Source organism: Hakea prostrata, chromosome 1, assembly GCF_041222555.1.
Source record: "Hakea prostrata isolate BN-2017 chromosome 1, UWA_Hpros_2, whole genome shotgun sequence".
Classification (NCBI taxonomy): Eukaryota; Viridiplantae; Streptophyta; class Magnoliopsida; order Proteales; family Proteaceae; genus Hakea; species Hakea prostrata.
In genome coordinates, this window is record NC_142600.1 from 10,247,321 (window position 1) to 10,268,472 (window position 21,152).

The 21,152-nt window shown below is 36.9% G+C and overlaps 3 protein-coding genes and 1 pseudogene across 3 annotated transcripts; all 4 read right to left on the reverse strand.

Annotated features, from left to right (window-relative positions):
* Nucleotides 1-181: 181 nt before the first annotated feature.
* LOC149027365 (strychnine-10-hydroxylase-like) lies at nt 182-3,688 on the reverse strand. Its single transcript, XM_089146789.1, has 2 exons — nt 2,693-3,688; nt 182-820 (listed from the first exon to the last, which is right to left on the reverse strand). Exons 1-2 carry the CDS (start codon nt 3,686-3,688, stop codon nt 197-199), a joined length of 1,620 nt encoding a protein of 539 aa, XP_089002915.1. The 3' UTR covers nt 182-196.
* Nucleotides 3,689-7,408: 3,720 nt separating this feature from the next.
* On the reverse strand, nt 7,409-11,532 carry LOC149027366 (strychnine-10-hydroxylase-like). Its single transcript, XM_089146803.1, has 2 exons — nt 10,528-11,532; nt 7,409-8,032 (listed from the first exon to the last, which is right to left on the reverse strand). The coding sequence occupies exons 1-2, from the start codon at nt 11,530-11,532 to the stop codon at nt 7,409-7,411; spliced, it is 1,629 nt and encodes a 542-aa protein (XP_089002929.1).
* Nucleotides 11,533-12,950: 1,418 nt separating this feature from the next.
* On the reverse strand, nt 12,951-15,696 carry LOC149027367 (strychnine-10-hydroxylase-like). Its single transcript, XM_089162171.1, has 2 exons — nt 14,615-15,696; nt 12,951-13,799 (listed from the first exon to the last, which is right to left on the reverse strand). The coding sequence occupies exons 1-2, from the start codon at nt 15,617-15,619 to the stop codon at nt 13,158-13,160; spliced, it is 1,647 nt and encodes a 548-aa protein (XP_089018297.1). The 5' UTR covers nt 15,620-15,696; the 3' UTR covers nt 12,951-13,157.
* A 137-nt stretch (nt 15,697-15,833) lies between these two features.
* LOC149027368 (strychnine-10-hydroxylase pseudogene) lies at nt 15,834-17,165 on the reverse strand (annotated as a pseudogene).
* Between the last annotated feature and the right edge of the window lie 3,987 nt (nt 17,166-21,152).

Genomic DNA, 21,152 nt, shown 5'->3' on the forward strand with positions numbered 1-21,152 from the left:
TATATTCTCAACAGAACTTTTTAAGTACAAAGTCCTTGATTATTTGTAAGAACTTTTTTAAGTACAAAGTCCTTGATTATTTGTAAGAACTTTTTTAAGTACAAAGTCCTTGATTATTTGTAACTTCATGAGGAAGATGTGGGCTGAGAAGAACTTCAAGCGGTGTTGCCTTGAGGTTGACCTACAAAGTCCTTGATTATTTGTAAACTTCAAGAGGAAGGCGTGGGCTGAGAAGAACTTCAAGTGGTGTTGCCTTGAGGTTGGTCAGGCCTGGCCTCTCCGTCATATCCACTGGTACTTCCAAAGGAGTTGCGAAGTTGAAGCCATGAAGCAATCGAGCCAAACACAAGTGTAGGATTTGAAGGACAAAAGAAATCCCAGGACACATTCTCCTTCCGGACCCAAAAGGGATGAACTCAAAATGCTGACCTCGAAGATCAACATCTCGATGGCTCGTGAGAAACCTCTCTGGACGGTATTCAGATGGCTCCAGCCATACTCTTGGATCCCTATGAATCTTGTGTAGATTTGTAACTATACGAGTTCCTACTGGAACTTGAAAACCAGCTATGGTGCACTCTTCCATGGCTTCATGTGGACCAGATAGTGGAACTGCAGGGTATAGACGCAATGTTTCCTTCACTATTGCTTGTAGATATTCCAACTTAACTATGTCTGATTCGTCTACTTGTCTTTCGCTACCAACATGCATGTCCAACTCATCTTGTGCTCTTCTTAAAACTCCTGGATTGTTGAGTAGTAGTGATAGTGCCCATGTCAAAGTAATCACAGTAGTGTCATTGCTAGCTAGAATCATATTCTGCCAAAGCCATTTCATGACATAAATTAATTTCATTAGAGATAATGAAGCTGAAACGATAAAATTAATTCAATTTCAAATTAATCAAATTAGGTTAACAATTAGGTTCTTGGGGGGAGACTTGGTAAATCCCCAAGTGACCCAATACCATGTCGAAGCTAACCTTGAAAATGTTGATGCATGCTGTCAATTTAGCTAAATTTCTATATGGTTTCAATAGGGTGTGATGGAAAATTAAAACGTAAAAGAATATTCGTAAACTTCAAGGCAAAGTTAATTATTGCAAATCAATACATGCTATATATAGGAAGCAGGAACATGACTGCAACTCAAGTGGCAATCAAATTTAATTTTTCCTATTTTGTGGTCCTGGTTATTGGTATTGTCTCCTTGTTATACTAGTTCTTCTCTACAGGTTGGGTTGCCATTGAATAGTTTGTCTTTTTCCTTTGTTGGTATACTTTCTTTTCATTGTTTTGCAATAAAGTGAATCTACCTTTATTGTTATTATTAAAAAAAGGATAATTACTGTTGCCCCATTGTAGTTTGATTTTATTACTAATAAAATTCTGTTCTTTAAGAAATTACTGTTGCCCCCTTATAACGGTGTTAAGTAGCCGTTAAGTTTGAATTTGTAATGTCTAATTTGCCCTTCATTAAAATTAAGAAATCAAAAGACGATGCTACCTATTTATAAAAACCAAATTAAATGTCAATTTTGCTCTAAACTTCATTTATTTTGAATTAATGAAATAGGCAAAATCCAAATCCGATTCGGTTTCCCACCTTCACTAAACTTCATTTATTTTAAATTAAAGAAATGTGCAAAATCCAAATTCGATTTGGTTTTCCACATTCACTAAACTTCATTTATTTTAAATTAAAGAAATGTGCAAAATCCAAATCCGATTTGGTTTCCCGCTTTCACTAAGCTTCATTTATTTTGAATTAAAAAAATGGACAAAATCTAAATCCGATTTGGTTTTCCACATTCACTAAACTTCATTTATTTTGAATTAAAGAAATGAGAAAAATCCAAATCTAGTTTGGCTTCCCACCTTCACTAAACTTCATTTTTTTTGAAAATATTTTATGTGATATTCAGTTTCCAATTTGAGTTGAATTTGATTTTCTTTCGATTTCTATTTGAGTTTTATTCAATCATTTTTTCTTTATTTGGTGGTTTTTTTTTAGAATAAAATGGATTATAGTTACTTTTTTTCTCCACAGTTAATTAAGGGTACTATTGTAACTTGACAAAAGGGTAAATAAATAAAGAGATAAGTATAATGGTATTTTGGGGTTTTTGAGAAAATATAAAGATGCCACATCATCAGTACAATAACGGAACTTAACGGTAGGATGACAATAGTAATTGTAAACAAAGTTAAAGGTTAGATTAGTAATTTTGAAAAGTACAGAGGATATAGTAGTAATAAAATCAAAGTACAGGGGGACAATAGTAATTATCCCTTAAAAAAAGTATAAAAGAACTTGACACAAAACTCATTTAAGACCTGAAAATATTTTTTAGCGGAGATCTTCTCTATCTAGTCAATCCATTTATTCTTTTTTTTTTTAGCGGAGATCTTCTCTATCTAGTCAATCCATTTATTCATATAGTTATATTCACATAGATATATAGTTCACACTTCACACTGTCCCCTTCGACACATGCAACCTCTAATATTAGAAAAAAAAAAAAAAAAAAAAATCTCATGTTTGACCATAATTCAAATGATGAAGAGTCGTACTTACTAAGCATCACATAATAATAATAATAATAATAATTTATAGTAATAATGATGATGATGATGATAAATATAATATATCATATAAAAGAAAAATAAATAAATCCACCTATGCACTCACAAGGCAAGTAGCTTTGATGACTGTATTAGCATCATAATCTGCTGATGAGAGCAGCTTTGATTCCTCCATTATAGATATCATAACATCCATGAAGTCTTCGGCGCCACTCTTGTCATTGGCATAATCAGGAGATGATCGCTTCTGCTGATGCTCTTTCAACCATCCTTCAAATATAGAATCCAAGTTTTTTGCTGTTTTCTTCATGGCCTTCTCATATCCCTGCAAGTCCAACCCCTCAAGAAAAGGAAATGCATCTGACACCACAAAAAGACCAATGTAGTGGAAAAATTCTGTGACTCCTCTTTGGCACATCACTGCCTCCTCTGTATCTGAAGCTTCGTTCTTTGCCTTGCCAAAGTATCTCTTGCCAGCCACGATTTGGACAATAATATTTAGAGTCAAATCAGCAAACCATTTCTTCATATCAACCAGAACACCACCGTTTTGCCCACCTTGATTCTTCTCTTCCCACATGTTGTATATCTCTCTTATGAAAGCTTCAATCTCAGAGGCTCTAACATGCTTGACCATCTCAAGCCTACGATTGGAGAGAATCTCCAGGCTCACTACCTTGCGTACCTCACGCCAATAAGTTCCATAGTGAGTGAAGCCAAATAGGGCATAGTTATAACCCATAAGCTTTGTGGCGAGTGCCTTTGGTCGTGTGGCAAGAACTCTATCATTTGTAGTAAAACACTCCTTGGCCATCTCCCAGCTACTTATGACCAAAGCAGGTTGCATACCAAGCCGTATCATGAAGGCTGGTCCATATTTGTCAGCCAATGCTCCCAACGTAATATGAGGAACTGAATCACCACCTAACAGAGGGAGGTGACCAATTATTGGCCACGCTCCGGCAGCTTCCGGTGGTGGAACCCCTTTATTGCTACTGTTGTGCTTTGAGTCTCTTGATCTCCATGGATACAAGTAAGAAAGAACAAGAAGGAAAGAAAAGAAGATAAGTACTGAGGAGATTTGAAGTAGAGAGTACTCCATTGTCATTAACTTGGTAAATTCTAGCTAGCCTTCTCTTCTGGGATCAGCAAGAATGGAGAAGCACAAGTTATACATGCAGGTTGAGGTTAACTTTGATACTTTAGCTTCACACAGACAAGATAGTTCCAATCAAAATATCTTCTTGTCGCTTCGGTTGATATGGACAATGACAAGCACCCAATACACTCAATCACAACCAAAGCTTTCTGGACTAAATTGCTGTCAAGGTTTAAAAATAATCTCAATAAGACTAATGGATGGATCGCATTAGACCCCAAACAGCGTCTTCATGTGGACATTAAACTCAGCTTTCACCATCTTCTTCTTTTTTCCACATGTCATTTTACACTGTTATTGGATTGCTGCTGGAAAGATATCCCTACTTCTTCCTATATTTATATATATGGCTTTCAATGCATTTCTATGGTCCTTATTCAGTTTGAATGGAACTCATAACCTATTCTGTGGTTCTCTTACCAAAAAAAAAAAAAAAAAACCTATTCTGTGGTTAGAGTATTCGTATATTTATAATACTGTTCGACAAGATATACATGAAAGTGAAAAATCATGTAGGTTAATAACAATTTACAATATACCAAACTACTCCCTCATCACATGAAGTAACAGCATCTAGGTTGTGGACTCCTAGGTGCTTACAGCTTCTTATTTCTTTTAGATGTTGTGGTTGTAAGAGTCTTAGAGATTTGCCAAGTAGGTAAAATAATGTTAGATCTCACAAACCTAGCCGTCTATTGTAGGGAATTGAAGGAAAATAAATCATAGAAGGTTGGGTCAATTGGTAGTGATCAACATCTCTTTGTGAAGAATTCACGGGTTCAATTCTCCCTAATGGTATATGTAATAGTCCCCCACTGTCTATATTTATAAAAACTTCCTTGCCCCACCCCCTCCCTGGCTTGGGTCAGTATATGTCTGTCCAGGTTGATTGTGAATCTGTGATCAAATGTTGCTAATATATTTTGGTTAGGAAAATTCTAACATAAAAACATGCTTTATCAATAATACTTTTTTGAGTACAAAGTCTTTGATTAAAGGGTATATGTACGCATCATTACATTTACTATGGGAAGAGTTAAATATATGATCTCTTCACTAAAAAATGTCAATCATTATCAACTGAGCAACCTTTCTTTTTGTCATTTCAATTGACAAAGGGTGTGTAATTAAAACAGTCATAATTGGCTCGAAGTATCAAGTATTAGGTTCTTTTTTTCCTTTTTTGGGTAACCAAGGGTTAAGTTAATTCAAACGACCCGTCTGATCACAGTTAAATGGTATTTTCATTATTTTCTTTAGAAGTGGCTATAGTTGAACGACAGATCCAAAAAGGCAATTGAAGTAGACCATATATTAAATAACTTGTCATGTTTATTTTTTTCGCTAAAAGGGTCATTTTATAACGAAAATAAGAAGAAAAAAAAAGAAATACAGCAATTAGTACCTACCTTGCTCACCCGGAACAACAGTTGCCCCCAATACACCCTTCCTCACTGGTTCCTACTCATAATTGACAACAACTAAGTCATCAGAAACGAAATGTAGAACGTCTAGATGCATCCAAATCAAGATCTTTAAGAAAAGCTTCATAACAATAATTACATAGCAGCACTATCCTCTCCCAATGGGAGGCTCTGATGCACTGCGGATACTTTCGCTAAAGCTGCATCTACCTTCTTGAATTCCTCTGCTATAGAAACCTTTTTACTTGTTACTACTTTCTTCATGCGTGAGCCTTCTTCTTCGGACGACCAGGTTTCCGACGAGGAGAACCTTCAGCCCGCACTGATATAGACAAAGACGAAATTGGAAGAACTACTTTCAATTGCAAAGTTTCATCATTGGCCGAACTCTCCAGCCTGGCCGAATTCTGATCAGCCCCACAATAGTCCAAATCATCCTCCGTAGTTCCTTCAATGGCTGAACTTCTAATAATATTTGCAACTTCAGGTCCTACCAATGAACACTCCAAAGAAGGGTTTCCAATTTGCATAGAACTCTTACCTGCAACAAGCACTTTTTGAAATTCAAAAGGAGTGGCCGAACCACTTTCGAGCTTATCTGTAGGTCCCACTAGTGAATTCCCCCAAGGAAGTTTACCAATTGGATTAAAACACTTTGCCGCATCTAAGGAATTTTGAATTTCAAAACTAGAGTCCACAGCCAAAGAAGCTGCTTCAAAATTATTCAAATTCTGTTGGGCCCCACATGACCCCACTTGAAGCTCCAAACTAGAGTTCACGTCCAATGCAGTTTCTTTCAATCTAATCGAATTTTGCTGCGTAGAAGAGTCTTCCACATAAACCGAATTCTGTTCCATAGAAGAGTCTTCCACTCTAACCGAATTCAGCAGGGCCCCACAAGGCCTCTCATGAAGCTTTTCAAACCGTTCAAAAGAGCCAATATCCTTAGTGGCAGAATTAGGTGGAAGTTGGTTAGTCGTGGGACCAACAGAGGTAACTACGTTCTTTGAAAGATTACCAACCAACATCAAACTCTTGCCTTTATCTAAAATTTTTTGAAGTTGAAAAGGATCACTTTGAGAGAGAGAAAGATCAAGAGAAGAGTTCTCGCTAGACGCGATCACCACATCAGAGGGAACCAACCTTGTAGATTTGAAATTTGAAATTGAATTTGCTGCACCCTCATTGGATGAAACAGAGTCCTCCAAACCCGCCACCTCTAGAGCCACACGAATCTGATGTTGGAGTGAGCTTGGAGTCTGCACTCTCACACCGTTAGTAGGAATCTCATCCACAATAGGATTATCTGCTGGGAGGTTTTCTGCAGGAACGATAGAGGGCTGAACTTGCAAACCATCCACAGAATTGTTTGAAACAAACCTACAATGAAGACCAGGTGGCCTTCTCGATTACACCGTGAGCACCGTAGAATATCATCATCAAAAATTACCTTTTGAAGAAAACTAAAAACTCGAAGAGTTCCTGGTTCAAGGCGCTCAATCTGAACCTCATTCACTCGAACAGCATCGACCTCCAATTCAACCAAAATTCGAGTATAATGACCAATAGAACCAAGACGAGTTCGTCTATCAAGAGAAACAGGTCTCCCAACAGATTTTGCTATAGAAAGAAGCACTTTCTCATGCCAATATTCAAGAGGTAAATCAGGGAAACGAACCCACACCAACTTACCTGCTGGTTGAGGAGAGTGGATATTAAAATCCGGCCTCCATCGTTGAAAACGAATGTATTGCTTTCCAACATTCCAAAAACTTCTGCGCCACACCTCAGTCATATCTGCCTCACTATGAAACTGAAAGATGATAAACCCTTTCCCCAATGAATGCAAGATCACCCCTTGAGACAATTTCCAAGCACCCCTAGCTAGCTCTCGCAATTCATCCATGGTAGTGATGCGAAAATTAGCTCGCCCAATCAACGAAAAAGAAGAAGAAGAAGGGGGAAATTATAACTTACCTATGGCAACATATTACTGTATTCTGTTTAATAAGTTCCTTGGCAAGAACTAGGTTATTTCCATCAATCACTTTGAACGCAGGTATTTTGTTTATGTATTGAAAAATATCTTTAACACAGGGAAAGAATATGTACATCAGATGTACATATATTATGTGATACCATACATATTTATTATTAAAATAATAATAATTAAGGGTCATATATATATATTCTAAGACAATTAATGCGAGATGAATATTACTCAATAGCAAGATCAAGTTTATCCATAAACTTCAAGAGGAAGGCGTGGGCTGAGAAGAACTTCAAGAGGTGTTGCTTTGAAGTTGGTCAGGCCTGGGCTCTCTGTCATATCCACTGGTACTTTCAAAGGAGTTGCGAAGTTGAAGCCATGAAGCAATCGAGCCAAACACAAGTGTAGGACTTGAAGGGCAAACGAAATCCCAGGACACATTCTCCTTCCGGACCCAAAAGGGATGAACTCAAAATGCCGACCTCGAAGATCAACATCTCGATGGCTCGTGAGAAACCTCTCTGGACGGTATTCAGATGGCTCCAGCCATACTCTTGGATCCCTATGAATCCTGTGAAGATTTGTAACTATACGAGTTCCTACTGGAACTTGAAAACCAGCTATGGTGCACTCTTCCATGGCTTCATGTGAACTAGATAGTGGAGCTGCAGGGTACAGACGCAATGTTTCCTTCACTATTGCTTGTAGATATTCCAACTTAACTATGTCTGATTCATCTACTTGTCTTTCGCTACCAACATGCATGTCCAACTCATCTTGTGCTTTTCTTAAAACTCCTGGATTGTTGAGTAGTAGTGATAGTGCCCATGTCAAAGTAACCACAATAGTGTCATTGCTAGCTAGAATCATATTCTGCCAAAGCCATTTCATGACATAAATTAATTTCATTAGAGAAAATGAAGCTGAAACGAGAAAATTAATTCAATTTCAAATTAATCAAATTAGGTTAACAATTAGGTTCTTGGGGGATACTTGGTAAATCCCCAAGTGACCCAATACCATGTCGAAGCTAACTTAGAAAATGTTGATGCATGCTGTCAATTTAGCTAAATTTCTGTATGGTTTCAATAGGGTGTGATGGAAAATTAAATCGTAAAAGAATATTCATAAACTTCAAGGCAAAGTTAATTATTGCAAATCAATACGTGCTATACATTAAGAACATGACTGCAACTTGAGCCGCAGACAAATTAAAATTTTTTCTATTTTGTGGTCCTAGTTATGGGTCTTGTCTCCTTGTTATACTAATTCCTATCCACCACAGGTTGGTTTGTCTGTGAATAGTTTGTCTTTTTTCTTTGTTGGTATTACTTGTTGATAAGTTCTTTTCATTGGTTTGCAATAAAGTGAATCTACCTTTCTTGTTATTATTAAAAAAAAAATAATTACTGTTGTCCCATTGTAATTTAATTTTATTATTAATAAATCTCTGTTCTTTACGAAATTATTGTTGCCCCCTTCCTTATAACGACGGTGTTAAGTTGCCATTAAGTTTGAATTTGTAATGTCTAATTTGCCCTTCATTAAAATAAAGAAATCAAAAGACGATGCTACCCATTTATAAAAACCAGATTAAATGTCAATTTTACCCTAAACTTCATTTATTTTGAATTAATGAAATGGACAAAATCCAAATCCGATATGGTTTCCCACATTCACTAAACTTCATTTATTTTGAATTAAAGAAATAGACAAAATCCGAATCCGATTTAGTTTCCCACCTTCATTAAGCTTCATTTATTTTGAATTAAAGAAATAGACAAAATCTAAATCGGATTTGGTTTCCCACATTCACTAAACTTCATTTATTTTGAATTAAAGAAATGAGCAAAATCCAAATCTAGTTTGGTTTCCCATCTTCACTAAACTTCATTTATTTTGAAAATATTTTATGTGATATTCAGTTTCCAATTTGAGTTGAATTTGATTTTCTTTCGATTTCTATTTGAGTTTTATTCAATCATTTTTTCTTTATTTGGTGTTTTTCTTTTAAAAATAAAACGAATTATAGTTACTTTTTTCTCCACAGTTAATTAAGGGTACTATTGTAACTTGACAAAAAGGTAAATTAGTAAAGAGATAAGTATAAGGGTATTTTGGGGTTTTTGAGAAAATTTAAAGATGCCACATCATCAGTAAACTAACGGAACTTAACGGTAGGAGGCCAATAGTAATTGTAAACAAAGTTAAAGGTTGGATTAGTAATTTTGAAAAGTATAGAAGATATAGTAATAATAAAATCAAAGTACAGGGGGACCATAGTAATTATCCCTGAAAACAATATAAAAGAACTAGACAGGAAACCCATCTAAGACGTGAAATTTTTTTTAGTGGAGATCTTTTCTATCTAGTCAATCCATTTATTCATACAGTTATATTCACATAGATATATATAGTTCACAGTTGTCCCCTTCGACACATGCAGCCTCTTTTAGACTATAAAAATAAATAAAATAAAAAAAATCATGTATGACCATAATTCAAATGATGAAGGGTCGTACTTACTAAGCATCACAACATAATAATAATAAGGGTAAATATCACTTACCTCCCCTCTTAGCTGGACAAATAGCATTGACACCCCCTCTTAATTGGATAATATCACTTACCTCCCCTCTTACCTAGCAAACATATCAAACACCTCCCCTCTGTTAACTTTCTTGGTTAAATTAAACTTTTACCGTTAAATATTTTTCTAAAACCCCAAAATATCCTTGGTTAAAAATATTTTTTTTATTTTAAACCCTAAATTATCGTAATCATCCTAGTTAAAATATTAAATTACTTTCAATTAAAATAATTGTTAAAAATCAAAACACCATAATTAAAAAAAGCCCAACATACCGTTTTTTTTTTAATATTATCAAACAATTAAAAAAACCCAAAATAGTATTATGTGTTTAATTTTATCAATATACCTTTTTTTTTAATTGCATTTTTTATTTTACTTGATTCTAATACGTATTTTTTAATTGTTTCATAATTTTTTTTTAAAAAAAATGGGTATGTTGGGATTTTAATAATTAAAGATAATTTAGGTTTTAACTATGGTGTTTTGATTTTTAATAATTATTTTAATTAAGGGTAATTTAGTAGTTTAACTTTTTAGCCAAGGGTATTTTGGGGTTTTAGAAAATTATTTAACGGTAAAAGTTAAATTTAACCGAAAAAATTAGCAGATGGGAGGTGTTTGATATATTTGCTAGGTAAGAGGGGAGGTAAGTGATATTTACCCTAATAATAATAATAATAATAATAATAATAATAATTTATAGTAATAATGATGATGATGATAAATATAATATATCATATAAAAGAAAAATAAATAAATCCACCTATGCACTCACAAGGCAAGTAGCTTTGATGACTGTATTAGCATCGTAATCTGCTGATGAGAGCAGCTGTGATTCCTCCATTATAGATATCATAACATCCATGAAGTCTTCAGCGCCACTCTTGTCATTGGCATAATCAGGAGATGATCGCTTCTGCTGATGCTCTTTCAACCATCCTTCAACTATAGAATCCAAGTTTTTTGCTGTTTTCTTCATGGCCTTCTCATATCCCTGCAAGTCCAACCCCTCAAGAAAAGGAAATGCATCTGACAACACAAAAAGACCAATGTAGTGGAAAAATTCTCTGACTCCTCTTTGGCACATCACTGCCTCCTCTGTATCAGAAGCTATGTTCTTTGCCTTGCCAAAATATCTCTTTCCAGCCACGATTCGCACAATAATATTTAGAGTCAAATCAGCAAACCATTTCTTCATATCAACCAGAACACCACCGTTTTGCCCACCTTGATTCTTCTCTTCCCACATGTTGTATATCTCTCTTATGAAAGCTTCGATCTCTGAGGCTCTAACATGCTTGACCATCTCAAGCCTACGATTGGAGAGAATCTCCAGCATCACTACCTTGCGTACCTCACGCCAATAATTTCCATAGTGAGTGAAGCCAAATAGAGCATAGTTATAACCCATAAGCTTTGTGGCGAGTGCCTTTGATCGTGTGGCAAGAACTCTATCATTTGTAGTAAAACACTCCTTAGCCAGCTCCCAGCTATTTATGACCAAAGCAGGTTGCATACCAAGCCGTATCATGAAGGCTGGTCCATATTTGTCAGCCAATGCTCCCAGAGTAACATGATGAGGAACAGCTGAATCACCACCTAACAGAGGGAGGTGACCAATTATTGGCCACGCTCCGGCAGCTTCCGGTGGTGGAACCCTTTTATTGCTGCTGTTGAGCTTTGAGTCTCTTGATCTCCATGGATACAAGTAAGAAAGAATTACAAGAAGGAAAGAAAAGAAGATAAGTAGTGAGGGGATTTGAAGTAGAGAGTACTCCATTGTCATTAACTTGGTAAATTCTAGCTAGCCTTCTCTTCTGGGATCAGCAAGAATGGAGAAGCACAAGTTATACATGCAGGTTGAGGTTAACTTTGATACTTTAGCTTCACACAGACAAGATAGTTCCAATCAAAATATCTTCTTGTCGCTTCGGTTGATATGGACAATGACAAGCACCCAATACACTCAATCACAACCAAAGCTTTCTGGACTAAATTGCTGTCAAGGTTTAAAAATAATCTCAATAAGACTAATGGATGGATCGCATTAGACCCCAAACAGCGTCTTCATGTGGACATTAAACTCAGCTTTCACCATCTTCTTCTTCTTCTTTTTTCCACATGTCATTTTACACTGTTATTGGATTGCTGCTGGAAAGATATCCCTACTTCTTCCTATATTTATATATATGGCTGTCAATGCATTTCTATGGTCCTTATTCAGTTTGGAACTCATAACCTATTCTGTGGTTAGAGTATTCGTATATTTATAATACTGTTCAACAAGATATACATGAAATTGAAAATCCATATAGGTTAATAACAATTTACAATATACCAAACTACTCCCTCATCACATGAAGTAGCAACATCTAGGTTGTGGACTCCTAGCTGCTTACAGCTTCTTATTTCTTTTAGATGTTATGGTTGTAAGAGTCTTAGAGATTTGCTACGTAGGTAAGATGTTAGATTTCACAAACCTAGTCGTGTATTGTAGGGAATTGCAGGAAGATAAATCATAGAAGGTTGGGTCAATTGGTAGTGATCAACACCTCTTTGTGAAGACTTCACGGGTTCAATTCTCCCTAATGGTATATGTAATAGTCCCCCACTGTCTATATTTATAAAAACTTCCTTGCCCCACCCCCTCCTTGGCTTGGGTCAGTATATGTCTGTCCAGGTTGATTGTGAATCTGTGATCAAATGTTGCTAATATATTTTGGTTAGGAAAATTCTAACATAAAAACATGCTTTCTCAATAATACTTTTTGAGTACAAAGTCTTTGATTAAAGGGTACATGCACGCATCATTACATTTACTATGGGAAGAGTTAAATCTGTGATCTCTTCACTAAAAAATGTCAATCATTATCAACCTGAGCAACCTTTCTTTTTGTCATTTTCAATTGACAAAGGGTGTGTAATTAAAACAGTCATAATTGGCTCGAAGTATCAAGTATTAGATTCTTTTTTTTTTTCTTTTTTGAGTAACCAAGGGTTAGGTTAATTCAAACGACCTGCCTGATCACAGTTAAATGGTATTTTCTTTATTTTCTTTAGAAGTGGCTATAGTTGAACGACAGATCCAAAAAGGCAATTGAAGTAGACCATATAATAAAAAGAAGAAGAAGAAGGGGGGAAATTATAACTTACCTATGGCAACATATTACTGTATTCTGTTTAATAAGTTCCTTGGCAAGAACTAGGTTATTTCCATCAATCACTTTGAACGCAGGTATTTTGTTTATGTATTGAAAAATATCTTTAACACCGGGAAAGAATATGTACATCAGATGTACATATATTATGTGATACCATACATATTTATCATTAAAATTATTGTTAAAATAATAATAATTAACGGTCATATATATTCTAAGACAATTAATGCGAGATGAATATTACTCAATAGCAAGATCGAGTTTGTCCATAAACTTCAAGAGGGAGGCGTGGGCTGAGAAGAACTTCAAGTGGTGTTGCCTTGAGGTTGGTTAGGCCTGGACTCTCTGTCATATCCACAGGTACTTTCAAAGGAGTTGCAAAGTTGAAGCCATGAAGCAATCGAGCCAAACACAAGTGTAGCACTTGAAGGGCAAAAGAAATCCCAGGACACATCCTCCTTCCGGACCCAAAAGGGATGAACTCAAAATGCCGACCTCGAAGATCAACATCTCGATGGCTCGTGAGAAACCTCTCTGGACGGCATTCAGATGGCTCCAACCATAGTCTTGGATCCCTATGAATCTTGTGAAGATTTGTAACTATACGAGTTCCTATTGGAACTTGAAAACCAGCTATTGTGCAGTCTTCCATGGCTTCATGTGAAACAGATAGTGGAGTTGCAGGGTATAGACGCAATGTTTCCTTCACTATTGCTTGTAGATATTCCAACTTAACTATGTCTGATTCGTCCACTTGTCTTTCGCTACCAACATGCATGTCCAACTCATCTTGTGCTCTTCTTAAAACTCCTGGATTGTTGAGTAGTAGTGATAGTGCCCATGTCAAAGTAACCACAATAGTGTCATTGCCACCTAGAATCATATTCTGCCAAAGCCATTTCATGACATAAATTAATTTCATTAGAGATAATGAAGCTGAAACGAGAAAATTAATTCAATTTCAAATTAATCAAATTAGGTTAACAATTAGGTTCTTGGGGGAGACTTGGTAAATCCCCAAGTGACCCAATACCATGTCGAAGCTAACCATGAAAATGTTGATGCATGCTGTCAATTTAGCTAAATTTCTATATGGTTTCAATAGGGTGTGATGGAAAATTAAAACGTAAAAGAATATTCGTAAACTTCAAGGCGAAGTTAATTATTGCAAATCAATACATGCTATACAGGCAGCAGGAACATGATTGCAACTCAAGTGGCAGTTAAATTTAATATTTCTTATTTTTTGGTCCAGATTATTGGTATTGTCTCCTTGTTATACTAGTTCCTCTCCACCACAGGTTGGGTTGCCCGTGAATAGTTTGTCTTTTTTCTTTGTTGATATACTTGTTGATAAGTTCTTTTCGTTGTTTTGCAATAAAATGAATCTTCCTTTATTGTTATTATTTAAAAAATTATATCAAAACTTACACGAAACTCATGTAGGACCTGAATTGTTTTTTAGTGGAGATCTTTTATTCATACATCATAGATATGAAATCCCCTTCGACACATGCAGATTCCTCTAGACTCAAAAAAATTAAAAAACAAAAAATTTAAAAAACTCATGTATGACCATGATTCAAATGATGAAGATTCGTACTTTACCAAGCATCACATAATAATTTATAGTAATAATGATGATGATAAATATAATATAACATATAAAAGAAAAATAAATAAATCCACCTATGCACTCACAAGGCAAGTAGCTTTGATGACTGTATTAGCATCATAATCTGCTGATGAGAGCAGCTGTGATTCCTCCATTATAGATATCATAACATCCATGAAGTCTTCAGCACCACTCTTGTCATTGGCATAATCAGGAGATGATCGCTTCTGCTGATGCTCTTTCAACCATCCTTCAACTATAGAATCCAAGTTTTTTGCTGTTTTCTTCATGGCCTTCTCATATCCCTGCAAGTCCAACCCCTCAAGAAAAGGAAATGCATCTGACAACACAAAAAGACCAATGTAGTGGAAAAATTCTGTGACTCCTCTTTGGCACATCACTGCCTCCTCTGTATCTGAAGCTTCGTTCTTTGCCTTGCCAAAGTATCTCTTGCCAGCCACGATTTGGACAATAATATTTAGAGTCAAATCAGCAAACCATTTCTTCATATCAACCAGAACACCACCGTTTTGCCCACCTTGAGTCTTCTCTTCCCACATGTTGTATATCTCTCTTATGAAAGCTTCAATCTCAGAGGCTCTAACATGCTTGACCATCTCAAGCCTACGATTTGAGAGAATCTCCAGGATCACTACCTTGCGTACCTCACGCCAATAAGTTCCATAGTGAGTGAAGCCAAATAGGGCATAGTTATAACCCATAAGCTTTGTGGCGAGTGCCTTTGATCGTGTGGCAAGAACTCTATCATTTGTAGTAAAACACTCCTTGGCCATCTCCCAGCTACTTATGACCAAAGCAGGTTGCATACCAAGCCGTATCATGAAGGCTGGTCCATATTTGTCAGCCAGTGCTCCCAAAGTAATATGAGGAACTGAATCACAGCCACCTAACAGAGGGAGGTGACCAATTATTGGCCACGCTCCGGCAGCTTCGGGTGGTGGAACCCTTTTATTGCTACTGTTGTGCTTTGAATATCTTGATCTCCATGGATACAAGTAAGAAAGAAGAACAAGAAGGAAAGAAAAGAAGATAAGCACTGAGGGGATTTGAGGTAGAGACTCCATTGTCATTAACTTTGTGAATTCTAGCCTTCCCTTCTGGGATCAGTAAGAATGGAGAAGCACAGGTTATATGGGTTGAGGTTTAGCTTCACCCAGATAAGCAAGTTCCAATCAAAATATCTTCTTGTCCTTTTGCACCCAAAAGTCTTAGGTGTTATAATCTCAATAAGACTAGTGGATGGATCGCAAAGACTAGTGGATGGATCCCAAGATGGGTATGTAATTTTTTTCCCGGCCGGGTTCGTAAGAAGGAGAATCACGCATCCAGACATGAAAAACAAATATGAGAATGAAAGAAATAAAGACGGTTCTTCATCAACATACTTACTATGCAAGTGGCTTTGATCATCGTATCAGCATCATAATCTGAGGATGAGATCTTCGAATCCTCCATGGCAGAAATCATGACTTCCATGAAGTCCTGATCATCACCCTTGAGGTAGTTAACAGACGATCGTTTATGCCTATGTTCCTTCAACCACCCTTCAGCTATAGAATCAAAGTTTCTCCCAACTCTCTTCATAGCCTTCTCGTATCCCTGCAAGTCCAACCCTTCAAGAAAGGGAAATGCATCTGACCACACAAATAGTCCCATAAAGTGAAAGAAGTCTCTAACGGCTTCTTGGCACTTCACAGCCTCTGCATCAGCACTTGTATTTCCCTTGTTGAAGTATCTCTTACCAGCCACCATTCGGACAATAATATTTAGGGTCAAGTCACCAAACCACTTTGTCATATTGACCAAAACACCTTGGTTTTGGCCATCTTTCTCCGCTGCCCACATGTTGTATATCTCTCTTATGAAAGCTGCAGCCTCTGAGGCTCTTACATGTTTGAGCATCTCAAGCCTACGATCTGAGAGAAGCTCCAGCATCACTAACTTGCGTACCTCACGCCAGTAAGTTCCATATTGGTTGAAGCCAAACAGAGCATTGTTATAACCCATAAGCTTTGTGCCTATTGCCTTGGGTCTATCGGAAAGAGCTTTATCATTTGTAGTAAAACATTCCTTGGCCACCTCCCAACTACTTACCACCAAAGCAGGTTGCATACCAAGCCTTATCATGAAGGCCGACCCATATTTGTCAGCCAAGGCAGCCAGAGTAACGTGAGGTGGGGAATCATCACCTAAAATATGAAGGTGACCCAGTCTTGGCCATGCCCCAGCAGCTTCTGGGGGTGCAACCCTTTTATGGCTACTGTTGGGGTTTCTATTTCTTGACCTCCTCCATGAAATCAAGCAGTAAAGCAATACAAGGAAGGAAAAGAATATAACAAGTGTTGGGCTTTGAAGAAGATACTCCATGCTGTTAGTTTTGTGGGTTTAGGTCGATTTCTCTTCTGAGATTTGACTGGGAATTGAATAGAGGGCCAGGAAGCTCAAGGTCGAATGGGCTCGGTGAAGAACTTTAGATTCCTCACATATCTATAAGCAAATTCATATAGATACTTCTCACATGTGAAGGCAATTTCATATCACCCATTTCTTCTTCTTCGATATTGTCCTTTCGGGTTGATAAAGATATATATTTCAAGCAGTCATCACCGGCTTGAATCTTTATTGTTACAGTTCCAAGTTTTAAAAGGAAAAAACCTATTCAGGATTTATTTCTTTCCAGGTCAAGATTTATTTTTTTCCACTTTGTAGTGTGAGAGTGATGTGAGGTTTTCTGAAATAGTGAAACTCCTTTTCTCTCTGGTGGATGTATGCAGAGTTTTGTTAAACCACGTTATATCCCTCTTGTGTGCTTTGCTTGTGTTTTTCTCTATTCTTGATACCACCTGTTATAGATAACGAATGCACAATCCCAAACATAGAAGAACCACAAGCAAAATATACAAGAAGATTTAACGTGGTTCGGCAAAACCCTGTCTACGTCCACAAGAGAGAAAAAGAAATTTCGAAAAACTTTAGATCCTTGCTTTTCATCTCTCTGTGTCTTTGTGCGGCCCTCCTCACCTTCGCTTTTCATCCTTTTCGAATTCAAAGACTGCAAGTGTTGGGTCCACCTGCCTTTGCCTTATTATCACCACCTCATCACCACCACCTAGCGCATGCATGAGGACAAGGGTTTACTGCTGCATCCACACCTTCGCTTTTCATCCTTTTCGAATTCAAAGACTGCAAGTGTTGGGTCCACCCTGCCTTTGCCTTATTATCACCACCTCATCACCACCACCTAGCGCATGCATGAGGACAAGGGTTTACTGCTGCATGCATGCGTTGTTCGAGGTACTTAAGTGGATTTTTATTTGCAACAGCCGCTGCTGGCTGCTGCGGACGGTTCTGATCGCGCCACATCAACTAAAAATGATCAAACGGTCAATAATCAAAAGACAGATATACTCGTAAATACTTTACATTTTAAGGAGTTACCTAATTTACAAATGAGGTCCTTCGTATCCCCGACTTCAAATCCCTCTTCATCAACGGAACAAGTAGAACACCACATTCCCCAGACAAGTACCTTGAAGGGTTGCATTTTGAAGATATTGTTTCAAGTTTATGAAGAGATTAGTACAATATAGATTAAGAAATCGTCCAGTAGTAAAGTGTAACTTGAATTCCAATCATTCTTGCCCTGAAGAAAAAACAAAAATACCGTAACCAAAAACCCTAAAAGTGTACTCCAAGGATTACCCACACAGGTAGCCAATAATTATTTCTGTATTTCTCTGGATACTCAACAAATCTTCAGAGACAAACAAACCTAGGTTTTGAAATTTCGCAGAGGAAAGGGAGCAGAAGCCGCCATGAACTATATTCGCGGCGGAAATAGTTTCTGCTCGTTCAAATTTAAGATCTGACTTCAGAGACCAAACGAAACCAGGAGGAAATTTCAGATCTGACAAGGGAGGTGGAGCGGAGGAGGAGCCTTCTCTTTCTTCTTCCACCACTGCCGCCTCCGCTCTTAAAGCCATTTTCAAGGGTTCTTCTACTGGTGCGTCCGATAGTATAGCCTCTCCAATCAGCGTGATAGACCCTCTCTTCCTCTTCTTTCTTCCCTGAGCTTTGCCGCAACAAGTATTTCTCTGGCCCGCAAAGGAGAGCGATTCTCTGGTCTCCACGAAGATTTGCCACAAAATATCGGTAGAACCTACATAAACTAAGATTTTTATTTGCAGCCGGAGGTTTAGTTTATCACAGGGTTTAGATTCAATTACCTATTGGGGGCTGGTTTGTAAATTTATAAACTCTAAACCCTTAAAATGCAAAAGAAAAAGTAATATTTTTATATAAACCCTTAAATTTTTAATCTGAACCGTTAAAGAACGTAATCAAATCTCGACCATCGCCTGCAGCAGCTGCAACAGCTGCAAATAAAAATCCGTACTTTAAGTACTCATCGATCTGGCTAGCATGCATGGATCCTCTCCATCATGTCCTCTCCATCATGTTGCTGTCTTCCATTCACAATTTCACTCCACCGATGATGATGACAACCTACCTAGCTATCAACTTAATTCTTAATTTCCTGCTCCTGCATTTGAAGTTATGAACTAGCTTGTTAGCTGGGTACGTACTTTGTTTGATCATCAAGTGAACTACTTCATAAGATAAGAAACTCTAGGAGTGTAAATGGATAATCAAAATTTTCTTTTGCATCTATTCAGGGGTATCTCTGATTATTAATAGGATGCGGATATGGTATACCTATTTCTTACATATTATTATCCGATAAAATTATCCTATTAAGTTACTTATTTAGATTTATAATTTTTATTTTTATAAATTTTACCTATGATATGTGACTATTTTTCTAAATTTTTTACTAAAATAGCTAGCTACCAAAGTTGTTAAATTCTTAAATTTCTAACCTAGCCCTCACAAATAAAAAGGTAATGATTTAATCTCTTCTGTTTTTTAGTAAATGAGTAATGATTTAATCACGTAGTCAAAAACTTGTATTCAATCTATATTCATGTCCATTTAGAATAATCTACTTAAGAAAATATTATCTTATTATCATCCGAATCCGACAGAATCTGTTCGAGAATCAATAGGATATTATCCGAATCCGTCCGAATATAATAGGATGTAGATATGGATATACCACTATCCGATCCGTTTACACCCTAAGAAGCTCCTTAGTTCAAAACTTACTGACCAGGCAGCCAATCTCAACTGGGTATATATAGACCCCATGCCCTACATATGCCCAGCTGTTAACCATCATCTCCAGTAATAGGAGTCGGGAAGAAAGATCATTTTAGACAAGGGCAGAACCAAGATTCAATAGTGGGGGGGGGGGGGAATAATAAAAATTTAGATTGGGGAAGCATCAATGCTTTTTCGCCACACATATTGTGTGGGCCCTTATAAGACCCATGTCTACATATATTTTGTAGGGCCCACATATATTTGACAAAAATAGATAAATTATTAATAATGACATTTTTTTTCAACAAAATAGAGGTAAATTAAAGCATTAGTTAAACTTCATCTTCTACTGAAGGTATTTTTTCGATACACTCTGCATATGAGACATTGATAAAGAACGAACCAGCTGTAGATATGGGAATATTCAATGAAAAATTTTGGAATACTTCTTGAAAACTTCATCTTCCAAACCGATTTTGCAGTTTCTTTTGGCTAGTTGTAAAGAATAGGTTGATGACTAATGCTAGAAAGTGCCACTTGCATCTTCAAGATAATGAAAAAATGCAATCTTTGCATGACAGAGGTGGAAGATATATTACATGTATTTAGGGATTGTTGCTTTGCAAGAAGCATTTGGAAACGTATGGTTAAACCACGAAATCAAATATGGTTTTTTAGGTGCGAAAAACAGGAATAGATCTATGCCAATATCTGTGGGTTTGTTGCCAAATGGAGCAACGATTGGCCCGAGCGATTTGGTTTTGTAAGTGATGAAGTTGAGGATTGTTATATCTTCAAAATCTAGGAAGATGTCTTGTGGGCATCTCAGAGAAGAATGGTGTTTGACCCAAAACATGGAATGATGATGGGTTCATGGAAACTACTTGATTTGGTGGAACTATTTATTGGAAGAAGAACGGGATGGACCAAAGCAGTTGGACGGTGAAGACTCCATACAGGTAAGAGTAGATGATGAAAGAAGATCAAAAAAGAAGTAGGCCAAAATCTATGAAAAGGGGAGGGATTTGGTAAATATCTGTTGAAGGTTTTCAAAAGCTTATCTTTTAATTTCGTGGTAAACTATCCCAATGTTCAAACCTCGATAGCATGGGAGACGAACTCTGGAACCAAAAAAAGGAAGGGGGGGAAACCTAGTAACTCTGAATCTTGGCTATTAAAAGGGGAACTCATGTGTTTACCTCAACTGTTTCTAAGCCTTGGGAGAAGTGGGAAGATCAGAACCTCTCCGAAGCAAGAAAGATCAAGATTGATTTAGGTTTCTAAAAGGTTGGTATCAACGTTTTAATCATCTTTTCTACTCTGATTTTCGATCAGAGAAGGGATACACTACGAATGACCTCTCTTAATTGCCCAGAGTGAATCCCCCAATCACTCAGATCTGAAGCATATGGGATGATCCGAATGATCCACAAAGCTGAG